This window comes from Nannobrachium achirus (genome assembly GCF_963921795.1).
Source record: "Nannobrachium achirus genome assembly, chromosome: 5".
Taxonomy (NCBI): Eukaryota; Metazoa; Chordata; class Actinopteri; order Myctophiformes; family Myctophidae; genus Nannobrachium; species Nannobrachium achirus.
Genome location: NC_137814.1, coordinates 60,370,171 through 60,393,864, shown reverse-complemented (window position 1 = coordinate 60,393,864; position 23,694 = coordinate 60,370,171). Strand labels below are relative to the sequence as shown.

Genomic DNA, 23,694 nt, shown 5'->3' with positions numbered 1-23,694 from the left:
CCTCATCAGTTACAAGAAGACACAAACGCAGATGGAGCAGCCAGGTCTCTCTCTCTTTCTCTCTCTCTCTTTCTCTCTCTCTCTCTCTCTCTCTCTCTCTGCAGTCTATTACTCAGCCACCTCTGTGGCGCTGCAATGGCACATTATAGGTTGGCATCAATAATGCAATGAATGGCATAGCAGCAGACCATGCCCAGAGAGAAGAGAAGAGAAGAGAAGAGAAGAGAAGAGAAGAGAAGAGAAGAGAAGAGAAGAGAAGAGAAGAGAAGAGAAGAGAAGAAAGAGTCAGTCTCTAAATGAACCTCCTAAATGGGATTACTCACCCAATAGAGACTTTCGAATTCATGGACGTTTTGTTCTGCATTCCTAAGCCAATAATTTGAGGAGGCTCTTTGTGTCTCCATAGGGAACAAAGCAGGCTCTTTGTGTCTCCATAAGGAACCACTTCTGGTCATCAAATTATTGGCTAGAAATAAGACAAAATGTATTACAGTGGTTTTCAACCTTTTTCATAACATACACTAATGGCCTCATTTTTTGAGGAAAATGTTATTTGTTATTATCTCTGGTAAAATCTCCTAATTGCTGTTCCCGCACCTTTTATGGAGATAGGCTGCCTAGGTCAAGGTTCAATCCTATTTAATCCTATTTTTATATTAATTTACATAATTATTTATTAACGTTTTGGTTGAAATGATTAAGGAATATCATATAGTTTTGTCTTGGATCCGTTTTTATTTTAATGAAAACTTGAAAAAACTGAAAAATTACTTAGGCCATTGGTTTATTAGGGTGACAATGTCAAGCTGCATTATATGTTGGGCATTTGAGCCACGGACCACCAGATCCAAAATATTTTGTAATCGTTGTATAAGATTTTATCCACAATTCCATTGCTTTATAGATGTGCTACCATAGGAGAGATAACCGTTAATGACATTCGCAAATTGCTTACAATGAAACCAAATGGACCCGGTAAGACCACCTGGAACCCCCTCAAGGACTACTGGTGGCCCCCGGACCACTGGTTGAGAAACACTGCTGTATTGTACCACTGAGTGGAACTAGTCTCGCGTAACTATTCCACAATCTCAGAATGCTACATACTGTAGAGTCTGGAACTACACTTCACAAAATCCACGTAACTGATGCTGGCATTTCCTTTCACGAAAATACTTGCCCTTAATATCCGTGAGGAATTAGTATGAGCAACGCCAGGCTAGATTCCAGGGACTCTGTGGGTTCCTTTATGGGGGTCTAAACTGACCCAAACAAGTCTGTAACACTAACAGCATACATTTGTACACTGTCAGAGTTAATTAGAGACCTTGAAAGGTTTGAGAAACACTGTCCCAGACTGTATGACGGGAGCATTTGCAAATTGTGGGGAGTCAATAGTCTGGTGACGCGAGACTGGAGTGGAGCTGACCTGGTGGTCCTCGGACCACTGGTTGAACTGAGCTGGTGGTCCCCGGACCACTGGTTGAACTGACCTGGTGTAGCTTCCAGTGGGCAGAGTCTCTCCTTAGCAGGAACACCAGCTGGCAGTCGTGCACGTTCAGAGAGAAGTGGTGACGGTTCACCTCTGTAACAGACACACATGCACATGCACATGCACATGTACACGCACACACACACACACACACACACACACACACACACGCACACACACACGCACACACACACGCACACACACACGCACACACACACGCGCACACACACGCGCACACACACGCACACGCACGCACACGAACACGCACACGGTACTCTTATTCGACCACTACTTATTGCTGCTAGCGCAACATAGCTTATTCTATATAACATACCAGGGAAATGTTATACAAGTAGGCTACCAGGCACATGCATACATACATAGGCCCTTTTACCAGGCCGGCGTAAAAAGTGCCTTCTTCAGAACATGCCTGCATTTTTCACTGTGGTGAAAGAAATGCAAACGCCCTCTTTCCATGCCATACCCGAAGGCAGCATTCAAAAGAATTGCTTTGTCCAAACTCTCCTGAACTTGAATGCAGCATCTTATGTTGAAATAGTTGCCCTCTCTGTATAGAAATCCATGCCATACGCCACATCTCCAGTATTGACTTGAATATGCTTAGTTCAGTGTGGTATCAAGTCGCGCTGCGACGCATTGTGAGCTTGGAGGTCAGCTATTTTCAATATTTTCCGCAAAAGGGCCTTTTAGAGATTTCAGCCCCTGCATCTCTAACATTCTCTGACTGCACGTGCCTATTAGGCTACAGTACCGTGGAGCAGTGGTGCACAGTACATTTACTTAGGTACTGTACTTAAGTACACTTTTGAATTATTTGTACTTTACTTGTGTAATTCCAATTTCCAATAATTCTACTTCTACTCCACTACATCTCGGATCCAAATATTGTACTTTTACTCCACTACATTTATTTCAAACTTTAGTTACTAGTTACTTTGTTGATTTTGATTATTATTACAAAACATAATTAACCACTTCAGCCATAAATGCATTTTGGCCATTTGAAAATAGCCGATCTACAAGCTCACAATGCGTCGCGATGCAGTACATCTACATTGTATATTGATACTTTTACTTAATGTAATTACTTTTTATACCACTGCCGTGAAGTAAATGTACTTCTACTCAGTTACTCACCGGTCCTGTCGGAGCTACAGATCAAGGTCTCGTTGTGGGCGGGGCGTCCAGGACTGGGGTCGGGGGCGTGTCTCATCCAGGTTGCTATGGTGAAGCGGTCTCCTAGGCGGCGGGGCGCGGCGTGCTCGGGGACGACTGCCGCCCGGCGCCCGTCGAAGCGGAAGACCAGCTCGCCATCCGTCGGCAGAGAGGCCGTCCAATCGGTGGACGGCCCGGGGGCGGGAAGGAGGTCGGTACCGCCCACCGCCGCACCTATACACGCCAATTAGAGAGAGGCACAGTTAAAATTTAGGGCTAGAATTATTGAATGCTTTAACCAGTGAAAAATAGCAGATATACAAGCTCACAGCATGGCACCGAGTGCCGCGCTGTGAGCTTGTAGATCTGCTATTTTTGAAAAAGTCGTGAAAATGTGTGCAAATCTTTTAAATATATTATTAACCACTTGAACTACAGCATATTCATTCATGTCCGAAACATTATGAAAAAATAGACCACCTCTATATTAATCTGTCCATATTTAAAGGGACTACACCATGCTTTTAAAACTCTATTTTTTGAATAAATATATGCTCAAAATTGAGTCTTAGACAGGTCTTAACCCTCAACAAACACTCTGACCATTCCTTTTGTTTCTACTAGCTGTGCTATAATTAGGCTCTGCAGCTGCAATACCAAAACGGCCTTTGTTTGCTCAGGGGCGCATCTAGTGGGGTTTTTCCACCCCTCCCCCCTCCCCTCCTCTCCACTCCTCCAACGTTGACAACACATATTGGGCCAATACAAAAATAAGATAATGTTGCAGCTCTGATTATAGCCTACTGTAGGCCTATGTTGTATGATATAAGCCTACTGTCAAATGACACAGGGCGACCGTTGCTAGACCATACATTAGAGAACGTCACATGCGTCAACTCTCAGAACAGCACTGTTCTGAGAACCCGTGGAAAGCTTTTCAACTCTGCCTTCCCAAAAACAGAGAAAGACACAATGGTCAGAAATAGGAGTTTGTGAGGATAGAAGGTGCCAGTGGGACCCCAAAAAAAGGTTTTAAAATAGAAAAAGTGAAAATTCATGGTGTAGGTCCTTTAACATTAACCCCATTCATTCAAAATTATTAATTATTTGTTTGTATTTTTTTGCAGATGTACAATCTTGTATTTTGTATGTTATTTTGGAACAGCCATTGCTAAAAATCTAAAATGAAATATAAGCTTTTATTTCCCGTGTTTTTGATCACCAGGAGTGCCTAACACGTGTTAACAATTCCCGGCCCCTCTGCGGCCCCTCTGGCCTACTTATTTTCCCCCATGGGATAATAAAGATCTCTGCCTCTCCTTACCACATGGTTTTTGCAGTGGTTTCTGGGAGTTGTGGTCCTTACAGTCCTTGGCGGTGTGTGTGGCGGCGTGCAGCTGCAGCGTGGCGCTCACGGCAGACAGCGCTGCACCACAGCTCTCCAGGTGCATGCTGGGAAACAGCCGCCGCCTCCCACTTCCTGGTTCGTAGTCCACGCGCTCTGTCCATCCTGGGGAAAAGAGCAGGGTCATCAACATGTAAGTGGCAAAGACTTGTTCAACCCATAGAGTTATAAGAAGAATAGAGAGGACACCTGATATCCCCGCCCGTCCACTTGCATTGAGTTGCTCACCCAGCGCATGAGGCGTTTTCACCCCTTCTTCCGGGTAGTAAAACCGTGACGTAGTGGGGCCTTTGTGACGCATTTTGCGTCATAGTTTGTGTTCATGGACACGCTGGGGCTCCAATTCATGGTATGAACGCGCGTCAATACAAATAAGCCTAGTGCGCGTTCATGTGTTAGTGGCCCCAACTGCAGTACCTCAAAACGGCCACCATGTCCATTGCGCTTCAGGGCTCCACCAGGGTTCTGTGGGCTTGGTCCAACCCCCTTCTCACTTCGGGGATTGGACACTAGAGCCTGTATCATAGTCGGGTCCGCGGTGGAAGGCTTTACATTGCGGTGTAGTCTTTTCGAGTCTTTTTGAGTCATGAAACTACAACATTACATCATTCCTCACGGTGGAGAGCTTTCCACCGTGAGTCCCAACACATCTCTCTGTTTTTACTATCAGACAGACAGGCTCTACACCCCGTTCACTGATTGGTCGACCTGAACCGGTCTAGACGGGGTAAAGGACTTCACCGTGGGCCGTGACTATGATGGCCTGCACTTATTTTCTGACTTGAGGTGGAAAGCTTTCCACCTCAAATTTGCGGTGGATAGGTCTCCACCGTAGACTCTGATACGGGCTTAAGAAGTGCAAGTGCGATGACGTCACTCACTGGGGCGCGTCGAGAACTGTCCCATTTCGTACACCCCTTCATATCTACACTGTAAAATAATTCGCTGTAAATTTACAGTAAATTACTGGATAATAATTGCATTACTTTCACAGTAATTTTCACAGTAAATATTGCACTGTAAATTACTGTAATTTCACAGCTGTGAAATTATGGTAATTCACTGTGATTTAGCAGTATGGATGGCAGTTATTTACTGTAAATATTACAGTAGTTGCCTGTATTAGCTGTGAAATTATGGTAATTCACTGTGATTTAGCAGTATGGATGGCAGTTATTTACTGTAAATATTACAGTAGTTGCCTGTATTAGCTGTGAAATTATGGTAATTCACTGTGATTTAACAGTATGGATGGCAGTTATTTACTGTAAATATTACAGTAGTTGCCTGTATTTTTACACTATTACTGTGAATGTAATGCCACTCAGTAGGCAGTAATTTACTGTAAATTTACATTTGATCTACAGTCAAATATTGTGAATTTGACCTTAAAGGTATAGTTCACCCAAATGACTTTTCCCCTTATTGATTACTCTGGCCATAGAGAATTGAGTTCAATAATATTTTTTATTTTGATGTTGCATTCCTAAGACAACTTGATTACAATAAATGTACCCCCATTGATTCCAGATGGGGGGTCCGGAATCAATGAGGATACATTTACTATAATCAAAATCTGTTCTTAGGAATGCAACAAATACATAAAAATATTATTGAACTCAAATCTCCATGGCCAGCGTAATCAATAAGGGAAAAAGTCATTTGGGGGTGAACTGTGATTTTACACAAACATCTGCTCAATAAAAACAACAAAAACTAAAACTGAGACTTAATTTTAACTTTTTATTTAACTATTCCAAGTGCAAAGTGCAACATTTCAAATGGACACAGAACAACAACAGTCCATCTTAAAGCCCTAAACTCAGTCATTCTGTCATTAGTCCATGGGCCATACGAGATGTCGCTCTCAGAAAGGTGGCAAAGGTTACCATGCATTTTTGAAAAGCTCTATATCTGTAGATTATATTTTGTTATGATAACCCTTTCTGAGACACAGCTAAATTGGTGTTATCAGCCCCTGGAGTTGGTGTCCCATTAACTTTACATTACAGGTGAAAAAAAGGAAAGAAATAATCCGCTTTAAGTAGCATATGAGGGGTCAAACTAGTTTTTTTTCATGATTCTGAATCCATTGCAACTTTTTGTTTTGCACGAAAAACATTCCTTGGGCTATAAATGGCCCCCACATAAGTGTCATCACTTTTCATCACTAAGCCATAGTCTTGTGGGGCCGTTTTTATCACAAGGAATGTTTTTCTTGCAAAACAAATGCACCAATTTAGCTGTGTCTCAGAAAAGGATATATCAAAATATAATCTACAGAAATAGAGCTTTTCAAAAATGCATGGTAACTTTTGCCACCTTTTTGAGAGCGCCATCTCGTATGGCCCATGGACTACATCTACTCACCCTCATGCCACTTGGTAACACAGCCTGCACAACTCGGGATAAAAGTGTGACTGGTTTTCTCTGGCAACTGTGTGTTCTATGGACAAACCTAGTGTGTTCTATGGACAAACCTAACATGTGTTCCTGCAGGCATGAAGGGAAGTAGATGGCTGAACAGTTTTGGCTGAACTGCTCCTTTAAATGGAGAAAGAGAAAACAAAATATAGAACAAACTAAAACATATCAGGTACGTACGTATGAGGTACGTATCCACAATTTGGCCAAATACCTATGAGGTATAACAGTTTTGGCTGAACCACCTATGAGGAATAACAGTTTTGGCTGAACCGTTCCTTTTAATGGAGGAAAACAAAACAAAATATAAAACAAACTAAAACATATCAGTGCAATATGAGGTACGTATCCACAATTTGGCCAAATACCAATGAGGTATAACAGTTTTGGCTGAACTCTTCCTTTAAATGGAGAAAAACAAAGCATAATGTAAAACAAACAAAACAATATCAGTGCAGTATGAGTACGTTTCCCCAATTTGGCCAAATACCTATGAGGTATAGTAAGGGATATAACTTTTGCAGAGAACTAGCATTGTGGCATTTTTCCTCAGTGTAAACAATCTTTAAAACAACAATCACATTTTTGTGCAACAGCAAAACATCTCAGATTAACCCATTTAGGCCTAGAATTATTGAATGCTTTAACCAGTGAAAAATAGCAGATATACAAGCTCACAGCGTGGCACCAAGTGCCACGCTGTGAGCTTGTAGATCTGCTATTTTTGAAAAGTTATGAAAATGTGTGCAAATCTTTGAATATATGTATTTTCAAAGCGAACGTTTGTAACTCAAATTTTGAGATGGGGGTCCGTGGCCAAATAAATATCATTTTGGGGGTCCTTCACATGAAAAGGTTTGAGAACCACTGACATAGTAGTCTCTCAAGAACAGACTAACTGAGCTCCAGTTAAGTGAAAAGGACCTTTTCTTTGACGATGGCTGGCCAGATTGCTGACATAGAAACATACTAGGGTTTTTCAAAAAACCTTAGAAGGATTCAAAAGACACTTATAGAATAGGCTCAAAATTCTATTTTTTTAAAAACTTAGCACAATATTTTCATCGCTTCATTTTCTTTGAAACATGCGTGACAAACCATATTATTGACTGCGTCAACAAGATTACCTTTTTCAAGCCAATTGTTTTCACATTAGTTGACTGAATCATTACATTATAAACATTGCAAGCAATTTAACTTGTCTATGCCAGAAAGTTTTTCTTTTTTTTCCTTTTTTTCAACTACGTCCATTCAAAGTCCAAAGTGTTTTCTCAAAAGTGTACTGTATGTCACATACAGTATGGAAGTCCTGAATACCATCAGTCTACATCGACCATTCGAAGTCCACCAGTTTCCTCTGAAGTGTGCTCACATGTGGGTTTATACCTCCACGCTTCTTTGATTTGGAGCCTCTCTCAGGGTTAATGCCCAAGAAGCACCTGTAAACAATAAGACAAGACAACTTTTAGTTTTACATAGATTTATATATTGCATCGTTTATACAAGGCACATGCAGCGTTGCCCCTTTCCCTTTAAAGGGCTACTTCACCTCTGGGACAACCAGATCTTATTGTATTGTAGTTTGGGACACGATCAACACAATCCTGTGTTATTTTTTGTGTTAGATCTGTTTTTTGAGATATTTTAGTATTTCAGCATGTACTAGTGATGCGTTTTGCATCATATGATGCAAAACACATAGTGAGAAGCTAACGGCTGCAGCCTGCGGGAAGTCTGCAGACGCAGGTCTGAAGACCCGGGTCTGCAGACCCCATACTACTTGACTTTACTGGCCCCTAGTGATTCGGTGACTGTGCAGACATTGTAGTCACTTGGACAGGGCGTTTATCGTGGGCGTTTATCGTGGGCATAAATATAACGATTGCATTCACCACAGCTTCTCGCTCGGGCGCGAAGAGCAGGACCAAGGTCCGCTGGCCTTCGCGCCGCTTGCAATGTCGTGGACAATCGAGCGGCTCCGCCTGGAGCTAAGGATTTTAGGGCAAAATCTGTAGGAGCAGTGTCCATAAATGTGTTTTGCAATCAGCCTCATGGTGGCGCTAGAAGAGGGCCATGTGAGAAATGAGGAGTGGAGGTTGTGGTTTAGCAGCCAAGGAGTGTGTGTGCAAAGTTTGGCCTGGATAGGGGCAAAGGTGGCGGAGATATGAGTGGGGGAAAAGTGTGACGTGAAGTGAAGTGACCTGACTACCTTTGGATAAACTCCAGAGTGCAGGCGCCCTCATCAGGATATTGCAGATTCAAGTTGTAGTAGCTTGCAAGAACCGCAGCTATCCCATTGATGATCCCCTCACGCGGTCCCATCACTACTTGGTTTTCAATGGACAGCATCCAGGACACAGGCCTCATTATATCACCTGAACAGAGATACCCATCATGTGAAATTGTAAAAAGGTGAAATGCTAAATGAACAAGATAATAATTTCACTCTGCACAGAAGATTAACGGAAATATACCACCTACTCACATAACTAGGCATTACAGCAATAGGCGAATTAGTCAATTTGTAGTCTCTAATGCTTTTCACTTGCAAAACAAATACAAAGTCAAAACTCTATCCTGAAATGCAGGAAGAAAGCTATCTTAAATGTCTATTCAAGACACCGATCGGCTTATGTGAAAGGATCATGTTATAATCTTTTTGGGGGGCTAGAGATATAAATTCCAGATATCAACAGTACCTTGGACAATCATGCAGGGGGTGTTTGGTAATGTCACGGTCCTCTGGACATCAGCGGCTGTAGCACACGGCTGTAAAAAAAAAGAAAAAAAAGAAAGAAAACGTAACTGTAACATACAGTATATCTATGGTAGCATAGATTCAACAGGGTGCATAAAAGATAGTCCACTGGGCTCACTGACCTAGAGGTTAATCAGAGGGAATGTTCTGTCAACATGTGAATGAATGAGATTAAATGGATGCAGGTGTAAAATTGAACTATAGTCTAGTGCAGTCACATTCAAACAGCTTTTTAGCTTTTAAACTTACATCAGTCACAAGCACGATGGCTTTCTCAGGCTCCTTGAAGTATGCCATCAGGAGCAGAAGGATACACGCTGCTTTGTCTGAAGCCTCTGGGTCATATTTAGCCAGGACATCTGCGATCCCTGGATGGCGGTTGAGTTCCTGGCAGAACTGGATAACTGTACTGCCTTTGTTGTTCAGGGCTTCTTGCAATTTGGTGAGGATGGAGACGTCCGTAAGCAGACCAAAATGGTTGTAAAGGCCTCTTGGGGAGAAGAGAAATGGCCATTCCTCCTTAATCTGTGCGATGGCTGGTGCAGGCACACTGTTAAGGTACCGGCGCTGAATGATATAGGTCTTCTCCATCAGAGGTTCAGCTCTATCTGCCCCAGCCATCCCTTCCTCTGAGTAAATGTTGTGCAGTTGGCTTTTGATTTCATCTAAGGTCGCCTCAGTCTCTCCAGCAGGAAGTTCTGCAGGGCACCACCTCACACATCCATACTGATCCAATGGGCCTTTTGCCATTTCTCTGGCCCCATCTGCAACCCCAGTGCGGGGTCTTCTCTCTCTGCGTCGCCGTGCAAGAGTATTCTTTCTGTTTTTATATTCCACTCTTGTTTTAATTTGCTGAAGAAGAGCAAAACAGCCATCTCCAAAAACATTTTTTTTCCCAATATCAGCAAAACTATTCGGATAGTCTCTTACAATGCCCCGGGCAATGCTGACACATGCTGCTCTGGTTGGGTTGGGATCATGCTCTAACATTTGGTTCACCACTCCCCTCACCATCTCTTTTCTGTCCACTGCTGATGGTCTTGTTTGATTTTCCACTGCTTTTCGAATTGGTTCTGGCATCCTGTCCCACCTAACCCGGAATTCTTCATGCCAAGGCCTGCCAGGCAGTGTGGGTGAAGACAAAGAAGAATTGGAAGTGCTTTCGGAACTTGACGTTGGGAGAGGTGAAGTACTTGAGAGGGTTGGAGAGGCGACAGCAACACCCTCTACTATTACAAGGTGTTGAAGTCCTACAAGTAAGCAGACAATACATTATGAATACTAGATAGTATTTGTCAAGCAAAATTATTAAATGGTGTAACTTGTACCATGCTGCTATTATAGACCAACTTTCCATCACCGCCCACTAATGCTCATTCCTTGCCATTGATGAATATATACGTCATACCATTGTCAGCCACTGGGGGGTACTGTGCACTAATATATGAGACACCTTTGACTGCAAAACATCGTTATTCCTTCCCATGGCAGTGACAAAATATGGATTTACCTTGATTCTTAATGCCATTCAGCAATTTCCGACACTGGATTGGTCTAAGGTGTGTCTCCAGATCTTTCTCTTGTACCAAAACAAGGTCTGCCCTGCTCTCCACACCAAGCTCTTCAAACACTTCCAGCAGGGAAGTCAAGGTTTCAACAGAAAGGCCAGGTAGAAATGATAAGACTGCTTCCTTTATTTCTTGACGATTCATTGTCTGAAAGAACAGAGATAATGTCCAACATGAATACATTACTCCAGTGCACAGTGTTCCTCCCAAAAAATAAACAAAATAGAAACAAGAAAACAACAAACAACATAGTATGTCACAAAATCTGTAATAATCTTAGACAAGGCAGGTATTTGTAATGCATTGCTTAGTCAGAAAATGCCATGACAATAACAAAATCAACAATGCATTTGCCCCATTAATTTCTGACTTTATACTTCCCAAGTAGTGCATTTTAGCCATCAACCCAGAAGTAATTGGCTCAAATTGTAAGCCAGAAAACTTGAAATAAAACTCACATAGATTCATTTTTTAAAGTTAAGAATGGCTGCTGACTTCATATCCACATTTTTGAGGCATAATGTATATTCATGATATAAGCCAGATTTGATCAAATGTAGTTTGCAATTTGTTTTTATTCTTGGTCCATTTGGGTATGTGGTTGTTTTACCTAAACAGCCTGCATCACTAGCCATGTCTTTACGGTCTGCTTTTGTCACTTGCCTGTTTAAACCACCTCTAAATAAGAATGGTGGAGAGCAAATAGTAACAGGTCATGTACTTTGTAAGCTGGAAGAGGATAGTAGTCAAGCAAATCCTCATGCTTGACACAAACATAATCGTCTTGGGCTACTCCTAATTCACAGTAGATGCCCATGTCTATCAACTTCACAAACGTATGTTTCTCTGTCACAAAGTGCACAGAATCATGGTGAACAATGACCAGGTTAATTTTACCAACGTAAAGTTCTTCATCACTCTTCCCCAGCAAAACGAACATCCCTTTTCTGTACTCAGTTCCTTTCACTGTGACATTGTTACAAGCCACTGCAGACTCAAACTTGTAACTGGCTACAGATGCCCTGATCCTGTCATTGTAATCATTTACATAAAACTCTGTTTCCTTTTCTACTTGTATTGCAGGAGGGAACAGGTTGCCTGCACTCAAGTAGGCTTGCAGAAGTTGGTGTCTCTCTGCCAGAGTTTTGCAAATATTTTTGAAATTGTGTAATTTTCTTGCACACTGCTTGAAAAACGTGTGTTTGCTTTCAAACCTCAGAGTCCACAGGCGGATAAGTGGGCCAAAGTCTATGATAAGCTCTGGATAATGGCTCAAATAATGATGCTTGGGCTTCAGGGGATGATCAGGGAAGAGCCTTTTCCTGTGGTATATGTACTCTTCAATGATGACTTTCAGATATGCTACCTGGCCTGCAGTAATGGCTGGTGCACAGACAAGTTCCACTATCTCTCGCAGCTGCAAAATGAGCTGCCACACCTCATTGTCACAAGGATCTTTAATCCTGTCACCCACCAAGAAAGGTAGCAATCTGAGAAAGCACCAGTTTTGAACCGCATGCCCACTTAGTCTCTCACTGTCAGGAGAGAGGTCTGCCGGTTTGTCATTGCCATCATTTCCTTGATATTTGAATTGGTTCTTACACCGATTTAATTGCAGGCAAGTAAAATGCTTCTCCTTAACTAAATGACCAATGAACAAAGCAAGGTCATAAGTCACAACGCCCTCAAACAGGTCATGTCCTAAGCATGGTGGGAGGCCAGGCTGGCAAACATGGAAATTAACAAGCTGGTTGAAAGGAGAGTCAGACTTGATCCCACATACAGAGTTGGTGCTACTGGTTTCTAGATCTTGCAAATGACTTTGATAGGATTGTGGTGTTCTTTTGGTACCACACAACTGTGGGTCATTCATGAATGCATCCCTTTCTATCTCACAGTAGCGACAGAAATGAGTGGCCCGACTGAAGTTTTCCAAAAAGCCCCCAATAGAATGGGACCCCAAGTTGTCTCCTGAAATTGCAACCAAAGTGCTTTTTAAAAAAGTGCCATCACTTATCACAAAACCTCTCTCCTCCAGGAGTTTAAGGTCCTTAATCAATGGTTCAAAAACTTTGTTCATCCCAAAGTATTTGAAGTCCTGCTCCTTACACAGGAGGACAAGTTGAATTTGATTTATAGTGGATCTGTTGTGTGGCAAAATATCAGTCAGGGTTAAGTAAACACCTAACACTTTATGTTTTTTTTTCCCTGAACCGAGCGGGTTCACAACTTCAAAAGAATCTTGGTATAGTATCATACCAACAGAGGAAGGCTCATTTCTCAACAACACATTACTTTGAACACTGTCTCCATCCCTAACATCTTGATAGACATTATCAGTGGAGGGTTGCAACCGTGTTGTGGCATACTGTTCTCGGACAGACTCTTTTTTGAACAGTGCGGCCAATGTCTCTTGTACTGGGACATACTGTGCAAAGCACTCTTTGTCGTTTTCATCATAACCCAAGAACAGAGGGACAGGATCAACATAGTTTAAACTATTTTTAAAAGCACCCTTCCTCCTTAGGTCTGTGCTCAGAAGTCCTCTGTTATAGATTTTGAGTAGATCACCTCTGTTCAGTTCATCAATGATGTTGCTTATAGTGGCCTCAGGAATTCCAAGTACATTCAATTTCTCACTCAGGGTGTTAAACAAATTTGACAGGCCAATTTCATGGACATTTTCAAAGCCCTCAATGATTGTTTGGATGGTACTTGCTGGTAACAATAACTTGCCTTGTAATTTTAAGTAGAGAAGCGTAAGATTGTGTAAAAAGAGGGTTTCATCCACAGCTAATGGCACCTCTGGTTCATGTTGTTCATCAGAAACATCTGAACATGCCTCAGGCTCAGGTTGACAAAGATGCTCTGTGGGAACAGACAGATCTAAAACTGAATCATCTAGATTCTCTACATGTCTATCCCTATGTTTCCTGGAAACATGTGAGCCAAAAGTGGACTCTACTGTAAAGCTGCAGTCACAGCCTCTGAATGGGCATTTGGTTTCCAATCCTTCTTTTATATGCGACTTCAAATGCTTTATAAAGGAAGTTAAAGTATCACACTTGAATGAACAAGACTGAGCCATACACTGTAATGTTGTGTTAAATGGCTTGCTACGCTGCAGAGAAGATCCTAGTCCTTTGTGGTCTCTATACATATGCATTTGCAAAACAGTGACTTTACGGTACATCCGAGTACAGTCAGGCACACCACATTGATATTTATAGTTGGGAGTGTTACTGTGCAGCTTTGTGTGCTGAATAAACTGATTAATAGTCTGAAACACAGCCTCACACGTATGAAATTTACAGTGAAACATTGTTCACCAAATGGCTGAGGAAAATAATAAAATAAACTTGCTAGCAGGAAGGGCTGTCGCAATCACAGGAGCTGTTGCAAACCTAACTGTAGGTGATGGCAAGCAACCAGGAAAATATTTGAAGAAAAGAAAAAAAAGAAAACTAAAGTGTTTGGTGGGAGAAACAAATGTGTGGTTTCTCTGCAGGTCTCTGTCAGTAGGCACAGAGATGCTTTGGCTCAGTACTGTCTACACACAAGGAGACATACGCAGTGAAGGATGGGCGGTGTCGCTGTTGTGTCGCCGTTGTCAATCTTCACCGGTTGGAGAGTCCTCCAGAGCAAGCCGTGGTGCTACCTACAGTGAAAAAGAACACTGTTAGAGAGCTGCTGGACCACCTAACTCAGGGGTGGGCAACTTTGATGATGGGGTGGGCAACTTTGATGATTGAGAGGGCCACTATATTTTCACATTCACTCCAGGTGGCCACATTGCAACAATGTAAAAAATAGCAAAAAATTATCGATCTACAAGCTCAAAACGCTTCAGTGTGGTACGTTTTGAGCTTGTAGATCTGCTATTTTTGCTAATATTGAATTGGAATAATGTAATTATTTGTATACATTTTTTATTGGAATCCTGAAAATAACATTTCAAATGCATTTATATGTCCTTATGTTGACTTTATGAACTTATATACAAATACATTGGACGTAAAAAAAAGACTTGTACTAGTCATTAAGCTACTAATATAGACTGAAGTAATTAAAGTGGGTCATGTTTGCATGTTTGGAATTGTAACAGCTGAAATCAATAATATATCAGTATTCTGATATTAACCTGCGGGCCGCATTAAGTGAAGGTGGGAGCCACATGTGGCCCCTGCCCCCTGGCCCACCAGTTGCCCAAGTGAAAGTGCATGCCCAAGAGAGCTCAAGTAGACCCAAACATTCTCTAGGACCTCTAAAACTTTATCTAGAACTACAATCAATTTGTCAATGACATTAGATCTACTTTGAATTATTCTGTACAAAATTTGATGTAGCCCATTATGTGTTTACTTACAATGAATATTATTTTTGGCGACCAAAGTAAAATCTCCAACAGGGTCTCCAACAGTCCTCCGAGTATGTCGGTGCCACCTATCGTAAAAACACACACACACACACACACACACACACACACACACACACACACACACACACACACACACACACACACACGCACACACACACAATTTATTTATGCCCACATATATGCCCAGCCAGTACAGGTTGACATTAGAAAACAATCAGTTACAAAGTGCCTATGTGGCATAACATTTATACGGTTTGGTACAGTAAAAAAAAGGGGAAAAAAAATCAGTTTACTTGATTAGCAATATATTTTTTCTCTATTCAGGCACATTCCAGTATTTTTCTGCCATTCATTATTTTCAAGGAAAGAATATATTAGAATACAATATTAGGATACAAGGCAAAAAAAATACCCTATGTCTCCCTAATGAGTCTATGTCTCACACTTGTAGGCTATTGTCGACATTTAATCTCTGCATATGGATTTAAGGACATATACTCAATGATTACAAGAAGAGTTCCTACACCTAAAGTCATGGAGTATTTTTGGGGGACTGACGGAAATTACTTTTAATAAGCTACTGCACAACACCAGGTAGGCTAATTTCATTAATCATTCATTAATCTGATGGTGTCACCCGTCAAATATCTACAGCAGTGGTTCTCAAACTTGTGAGCCCCGAAATCAGCCAGCAGACCCCCATTTGAAAAGATATGCCAGGGACCCCCATAAGAGAAGATGTTTACAGCTCTAACAGTGATTCCATTTCAAGGACCCCCAGTTTGACATGCATTCGGCTACAGACTCCTACTGCATCTCTATCACTGAGACTCCAATATATATTGTAAAATGAATGTTAATTTAATTCTCAGAGTGTACAAATGGAACAAAATGCACCTGTTAGGGTCCATTTGGTTCTGAGTTACATACCCATATAAGGGTCAGTACTGTCTACACACGAGGAGACATACGCAGTGAAGGATGGGCGGTGTCGCTGTTGTGTCGCCGTTGTCAATCTTCACCGGTTGGAGAGTCCTCCAGAGCAAGCCGTGGTGCTACCTACAGTGAAAAAGAACACTGTTAGAGAGCTGCTGGACCACCTAACTCAGGGGTGGGCAACTTTGATGGAGAGGGCCACTATATTTTCACATTCCCTCTTGCAATAATGTAAAAAAATAGCAAAAAATTATCGATCTACAAGCTCAAAACGCGTCACAGTGTGGTGCGTTTTGAGCTTGTAGATCTGCTATTTTTGCTAATATTGAATTGGAATAATGTAATTATGTGTATCCATTTTTTATTGGAATCCTGAAAATAACATTTCAAATGTATTTATATGTTCTTATGTTGACTTTATGAACTTATATACAAATACATTGGACATAAAAAAAGACTTGTACTAGTCATTAAGCTACTAATATAGACTGAAGTAATTAAAGTGGGTCATGTTTGCATGTTTGGAATTGTAACAGCTGAAATCAATAATATATCAATATTCTGATATTAACCTGCGGGCCGCATTAAGTGAAGGTGGGAGCCACATGTGGCCCCTGCCCCCTGGCCCACCAGTTGCCCAAGTGAAAGTGCATGCCCAAGAGAGCTCAAGTAGACCCAAACATTCTCTAGGACCTCTAAAACTTTATCTAGAACTACAATCAATTTGTCAATGACATTAGATCTACTTTGAATTATTCTGTGCAAAATTTGATGTACCCCATTATGTGTTTACTTACAATGAATATTATTTTTGGCGACCAAAGTAAAATCTCCAACAGGGTCTCCAACAGTCCTCCGAGTATGTCGGTGCCACCTATCGTAAAAACACACACACGCACACGCACGCGCACACACACACACACACACACACACACACACACACACACACACACACACACACACACACTATTTATTTATGCCCACATATATGCCCAGCCAGTACAGTTTGACATTAGAAAACAATCAGTTACAAAGTGCCTATGTGGCATAACATTTATACTGTTTGGTACAGTTAAAAAAAGGAGAAAAAAAATGAACATCGAAAATCTTTCCAAAATGTTCAGTTTACTTGATTAGCAATATATTTTTTCTCTATTCAGGCACATTCCAGTATTTTTCTGCCATTCATTATTTTCAAGGAAAAAATATATTAGAATACAATATTAGAATACAAGGCAAAAATAAATACCCTATGTCACCCTAATGAGCCTATGTCTCACACTTGTAGGCTATTGTCGACATTTAATCTCTGCATATGGATTTAAGGACATATACTCAATGATTACAAGAAGAGTTCCTACACCTTAAGTCATGGAGTATTTTTGGGGGACTGACGGAAATTACTTTTAATAAGCTACTTCACAACACCAGGTAGGCTAATTTCATTAATCATTCATTAATCTGATGGTGTCACCCGTCGAATATCTACAGCAGTGGTTCTCAAACTTGTGAGCACCGAAATCAGCCAGCAGACCCCCATTTGAAAAGATATGCCAGGGACCCCCATAAGAGAAGATGTTTACAGCTCTAACAGTGATTCCATTTCAAGGACCCCCAGTTTGACATGCATTCGGCTACAGACTCCTACTGCATCTCTATCACTGAGACTCCAATATATATTGTAAAATGAATGTTAATTTAATTCTCAGAGTGTACAAATGGAACAAAATGCACCTGTTAGGGTCCATTTGGTTCTGAGTTACATACCCATATAAGAGTCCATTTAGTTCCTAACTATCATTAAGCTGGGGACCTCCTAGAACTCCCTCAAGGACCCCTGGGGGTCCCCGGAACCCACTTTGAGAACCAATGATCTTTTAGCCGAGCAGAAAACGTTCCCCAGTGCAATTATTAGCATTGATAGTTAAGAACTTTCATCCCAGACTCTCTTCCCAAAACGAAGTGTGTTATAGAGGCTGGAAACGCCAGGCAAGTTAAGAACCAAATGGCCCCGGCGTGGATACATACACTGAGAAGGATTGTCTGCGGTTCTTAAAGTGAGTTCCAGCTGTGGTCCACAGCTAAATGAATGATAGATATAGGAACCAAATGGACCCGTATGGTCGGGTCGTCTGTAAAACTCGTCGCGGGGAACGGGGGAAGTCCTCCCCTCGCGTCGGGTGTTTTGAACCGGCCCGGCATGCGAACGTTCACTAAGCAGCCGACTAAACATGACACTGAAGCCCCGCTGACGCGAGCCTCTGGGCGGCAGAAAACACACAAACACACCGGTGACCGTGGCTTGGCAAGCTCACAGCGCGGCACCAAGTTCATGCCGCCGTTGTGAGTGTGTCTGTACTCTGTATATCTGCTATTTAGTTAAAGTGGCGTGTGAGGGAAACACACATAGGCCTACATTTAAACTGTTAAGAAAATATATTACAGACATGAACACACTTTCAGCGCGCTCGCCCCACTCGCAGCACCTACGTCGGTCTGCGAAGCTCCACGCCCAGCCGGCTGGCTGCTGCAGCACACGATTTGCTGGAACAAGCCTGAACGAGAGCACAACTAGTTGTTGAAGGGGGAAAAGAGGACGGGCTTACCTTATCAGAGCAACTTTTCTGAAAGCTCCTTTGAATTGAAATGGACTCGTCTTCATTGAATTTGTCTTCACCAGTTCACTCACTGCTTCTTCCTCCAACAATGAAGAAAAATTGCGCCAAATCCCATAATGCAGATCGGTTGAAGTAATTAGTTGTGTTATCACAGTAACATTCTGAACACAATATTTTATTGTGAGATATATTATAAAGTGTTGTGAAATCCCGATAACAATTTATAGTACAGTCATTTGTTGTGATATCACAGAGGATTGTGTGATTACACAGTAATATTCACAATACAGTATTATATGGTGAAATAATAATGTAATGTGTTGTGAGATCCTGGTAATAATTAACAGTGTACCTTTTGAATGTGCGCTATATAGATATATGTTGTTCCAGGGACCCCGCCAGGGGTGTCAATTGGGTATGGCAGGGGTATGCAGCTGCCATACCCTGGGTCCAGGGGGAAAATAAAAGTTACTTTTAAATATAAATCCATGAATGTCTCTTTGTCTATCTGTGCTGGTTATTATGTTGTTAAATTACAGTAAAATGACTACAAATGCAAAATTTAACAAAATGGTCACTTTAACTCTCCCGCCGCTTCGAACATTCACGTTCGCCCCATTTTTTACAGAACCTCGATGCCAATACGGCGCTCGTTCGGTTCGTTCGTCTGATGACTGTAAGCTGATGAGGCGTCGCGCGGCCGTCTACTGTAAACACATTTTCCACGGTGATGGTGTAAAAAATCCATTATGCGTTAACATCAACGGAGAACAATTCACTTCCTTGTTGATTTTCTCTGGCTCTGAGGCTCTGTGGCCAGTGACTGGTCTTCTTCTTCTTCAACACATAACAGGCAAATTCACATTCATTCTCGCATGACGCCGCCCTCTGCTGCCTGGCAGACCAAAGTGCACTATTGCACAACCAAAAAAAATAAAAATAAATAAATAAATGTCTGTCTGTCTATCTACTATAACGTCGCAAAGGTAAGCCGCTTTTTGATGGCGCCAGACCCAATAAATAAATAAATAATCTGGCAGTAGGAGAGTTAACAAGGTATTGTAATTATATTCTCCCCACTTGTATTCTCCCCATCTTGACAAGATTGTATATTCCCAGGTTCCGCAGGTCAGCTGCACAGGTGCAATGCATTATTGTTAATTGTGGGCCACAATTAACAATAATGCCAAGTTTAGCTGCACTTGAACAACCATTCCAGGCTGCCATATCCTTGCCTGACTGCTAGCGTCCGACATCTCAACACCACACTACGTGGGGGGAGAGAGTCTGACATTCCGGGCAGACAATCCATTTCGGCGGGGGGGGGGCTAAAGCCTATTGACGTCACACACACACACACACACACATACACACACACACATGCGCAACGGCGATGTGGCGTGACATTGCAAAAATACGTTATTTCTCATAACATATTATATGTCTGCATGTTTACGTTAGTGCAAAATGGTATTAAAACGTGAAGAAACGGCACTATTTCATAGTTTATTAAAATAATACGAGTCAAGTCTGACTCCGCCATGACAGTTTTCACGGACCAATCAGAGTCCACTAGACTCTCACGTGGGCAGAGGACACCAATCAGAGTCCACGAGTGAGTCTTACGTAAGCTCAAGAGCTCTGTTTGGAGGGGGCTGGGACCGGAGCAGCCACACACGTGCCCCAAGCATACAACCCTGATTGGCCCATTCAATGCGCCCGCTCTTCGGGCGCCTTCGAAATAGATTAAAATGTGTGCAGCTTCAGTCCACACTACAAACCACCCACCAGCAGGGGGGGGTGATGTGCGGACTGAAGTGTCAGGCTAGCCATATCCAGCCCAAGAAACCGTAGAAACAGGGTAAAAAAAAATGTACTTCTTAAAATAAATGTATCATGCCTGTTGCTAAGGTATGGCAACATGACTGGTGTCTTGCACGCGCGCCTTCACGTGCGTGCAAGACACCAGTCATGTTGCCATACCTTAGCTTTTTTCTGAACTGACGCCACTGAGGCCGGGCCTTGGCAATCAATGACTTTTATTTGCTGACCTTTCCATCCAGGTGTGCAGGCAGGCTCAACGTGGATGAGCACAGAGACGCTGTCGTTGGCTCTCTTCTGACCGCAGTCCACCGCCGTCACCAGCAGCTGGTAGCTGTGCTGCTGCTCATAACTCAACCGCTCCATGTTCCTGAGGTTACCTGCAGGCACAGTTTACAGTTTAGGCATTTAGCAGATGCTCTTAATCCAAAGCGACTTACAATAAGCAAGATAATACATCAATACAATAAGCAAGGCAATCTATACACAATACATCAACATCAATACATCAAATGCATAGAAATATCAATCTAGACAAAAATAACATAGGTAGACCGAGGACCTAATCAGTAAAAAAGCTCTAGCTTTCATGTATGGTCATTGGGGGTAGGCGAGTGCTACGGTAAGTGCTATGGGCTTAGGTGGAGTTTGAAGAGGTGAGTCTTCACTCTTCAGGCCACGGTGGAAGCTATTGTAAATAGGTTATTAGTTATTGGATGAAAGAGTGTTTGAAGTAGCCAAACTAGCAATTTGCCATACAAGCAATAGAATACATGTTGCATCTTCCAAAAAATACCAAATGGTCTCAGATATTTCATAAAAGCAAAGTTTAAAGCATAGGAACATGGGTTCAGAACAATAACATTGTTTTGATAATATTATTATCGTCAAAACATCATATTTCTACATATTATGCTAACTGTTTAGGAAGCACATTGTTATTGTGGGGAAGGGCTTATTACATTATGTTTCCCGAATTGTAAATTGGGACTTATTTGCCTAACAAAATGTTTCATGCCATGAGATTTTATCTTGCTTTTAATTTAAACCAAGTGCAGGTCAAACTTTACAAGCAAGGCAGTGAAAAGAAAGATTCAGAATGCATCCTACACTGAGCATGTCTTCAGAAGACTTCATGAATAATGCAAGTGCAATTAAAAGCTTTCCTTCTAATCACCACCAGGCATGTTATGCTGCGTAATTATGTCTCATTTTAGAGTGCACACAAAAACACTTTAACATAACAAAGACTTTTACATAAAAGACAACGCGGTCGATTCAGTAAGCTGTGTATTGCTGCTGCTGGGTGGACACTTTGTACGTCCAAAGCCACTTCTTTTTCATCACTATTTAAAACATACAATAGAATAGTGAAGAGCAGGCCTGGAATTTTGTCATTTTAGGGGCAATGCCACTTGGCCTTTGGTGTTGTCATTTTTTTAGGGCACAAAAGTCAAATGCTAGGGCAGGAAGGTTTGTTCATTGAAAGAATTTGTTGAATTTAATGGTTAAGGATGATAACCTAATTCTGCAGTGAAATAGATAAATGATGGTATTTAAAATCTGATCCATGCTCAGCCCTGCACCAATCAAAGTTACTGGATTGGTTTAAAGATGGTTACTGAGGAGTTAAGAATTCAGAATCTCAACAAAAGACACTGGCATCTACATGACAAAAAAAGAGACACTGGTGTTTACTGTCTACATATTGACAAGAAAGAGACAGAGGAGAAAGTGGTACAGTCAGCTGGGGCATTACGGCCATGTAGCCTCAGGTCATGCCATTGGTTTGAGGGGCACAAGGCCAAACTGAGGGGCAACGGCAGCCATGACCTTCATGGCCTCCATGAAATTCCTGCCCATGGTGAAGAGAGTATATTACAAGCTCAGAATGTGTTGCAATGCGACACGTTGTGAGCTTGTAGATCTGTGACAAGCGTACCATTGCGGTCAATGGCGAACGGCGTCCCCACTGTGATGATGTCATAGTTGCAGATCTGGCTGTACTGTGGAGAACAGTCCTCGTCCTCCGCTTCTACCTAGCGACATACACAACAACATGGTAACCATGACAATGGTAATAATAACGATAACAATAATGGTGAATAATAAACATTCACAAGCGGATAGATAGTACAGTAACCTCTTCCAGGGGTCATCACTATATCCGTACACACACAAAATGTTTCAGTGGACAAGACTTGTCCTTGTCCATGGCAAATGTTTGATTCATATACCGGTATGTTTTTTTTAATCCCGCAATTTTTGTTACCCATTTTTTTCACCCGGTGTCAATTGTCTAATGTAATCCTGGGCGCTACACTCCCTCTGCCAACCTGGGGAGAGCAATGGACTGACCTCGTGCTTCCTTCTATGCATGAGGCGTCCAAGTCGCTTCTTTCCACCTGACAGGAGGGAGTTTCCCCAGTTGGACGTAACGCGTAGAAGCAACACGTTATTCCAACCTGTTCCTTTCCCCTCCATCATGCACCCCAGCTGGCCAGGGGGAGGCAGTATAGAGACCATGATTACTGCATGTGTTTGTGAGGGTACAGTACCTACCCTAGGGGACACGGGGTGAACATGGAAACTCCACACAGAAAGGCCATTTTGCCAACCCCACCTAGGGTATGTTCTTGTTTTGATCATACAACCTAATTGCTGCATGTCCCCAGGTTTTCTTCAGAATATGTATGACACATATGGCACTGTGTATGGCACATTAGGAGTCCAGTCCAGGAGACAATGGTTCTCAAACGTTTCATTTTCAAGGACCTCCATAACTCTAGGAGTGTACAAATGGAACCAAATGGACCCGTAGGGTGATGTCATACAATACATGTCATGTCATGTCATGTACGGTACCTGCAGGATGACGTCATAGATCTTGCCCTCGGTCACGGAGGCCTTGTACTGCGTCTGGCGGAAGACGGGGGGAAACTCGTTGACGTCATCAACCTGGACGTGAACCACCGCCCTGCACCCAGGAAGAGGAGGGGGAGGCGGAAGGACAGGGAGGACACAGCGAGAGGTGAGAGACAGTGATAGGAGAGAGGGGATAGTGAGGTTTAGTTTAGTTTATTTGATCATCTTCGCACAGTAATACAATAATAAATCA

The 23,694-nt window shown here is 42.1% G+C and overlaps 1 protein-coding gene across 1 annotated transcript in view; it reads right to left on the bottom strand.

Annotated features, from left to right (window-relative positions):
• The window catches only part of LOC308285235 (calsyntenin-2-like), a gene marked incomplete at both ends in the record, with an annotated part of 86,416 nt that overhangs the window by 55,311 nt on the left and 7,411 nt on the right, over positions 1–23,694 (bottom strand). Inside the window, 8 exons of the mRNA XM_080725953.1 lie at positions 1,494–1,585; positions 2,651–2,902; positions 3,993–4,178; positions 6,554–6,617; positions 9,505–9,953; positions 20,807–20,956; positions 22,519–22,615; positions 23,442–23,553. Of these exons, the coding sequence (XP_080582079.1) occupies positions 1,494–1,585; positions 2,651–2,902; positions 3,993–4,178; positions 6,554–6,617; positions 9,505–9,953; positions 20,807–20,956; positions 22,519–22,615; positions 23,442–23,553 (1,402 nt within the window). The remainder of the gene's footprint in view (positions 1–1,493; positions 1,586–2,650; positions 2,903–3,992; positions 4,179–6,553; positions 6,618–9,504; positions 9,954–20,806; positions 20,957–22,518; positions 22,616–23,441; positions 23,554–23,694) is intronic.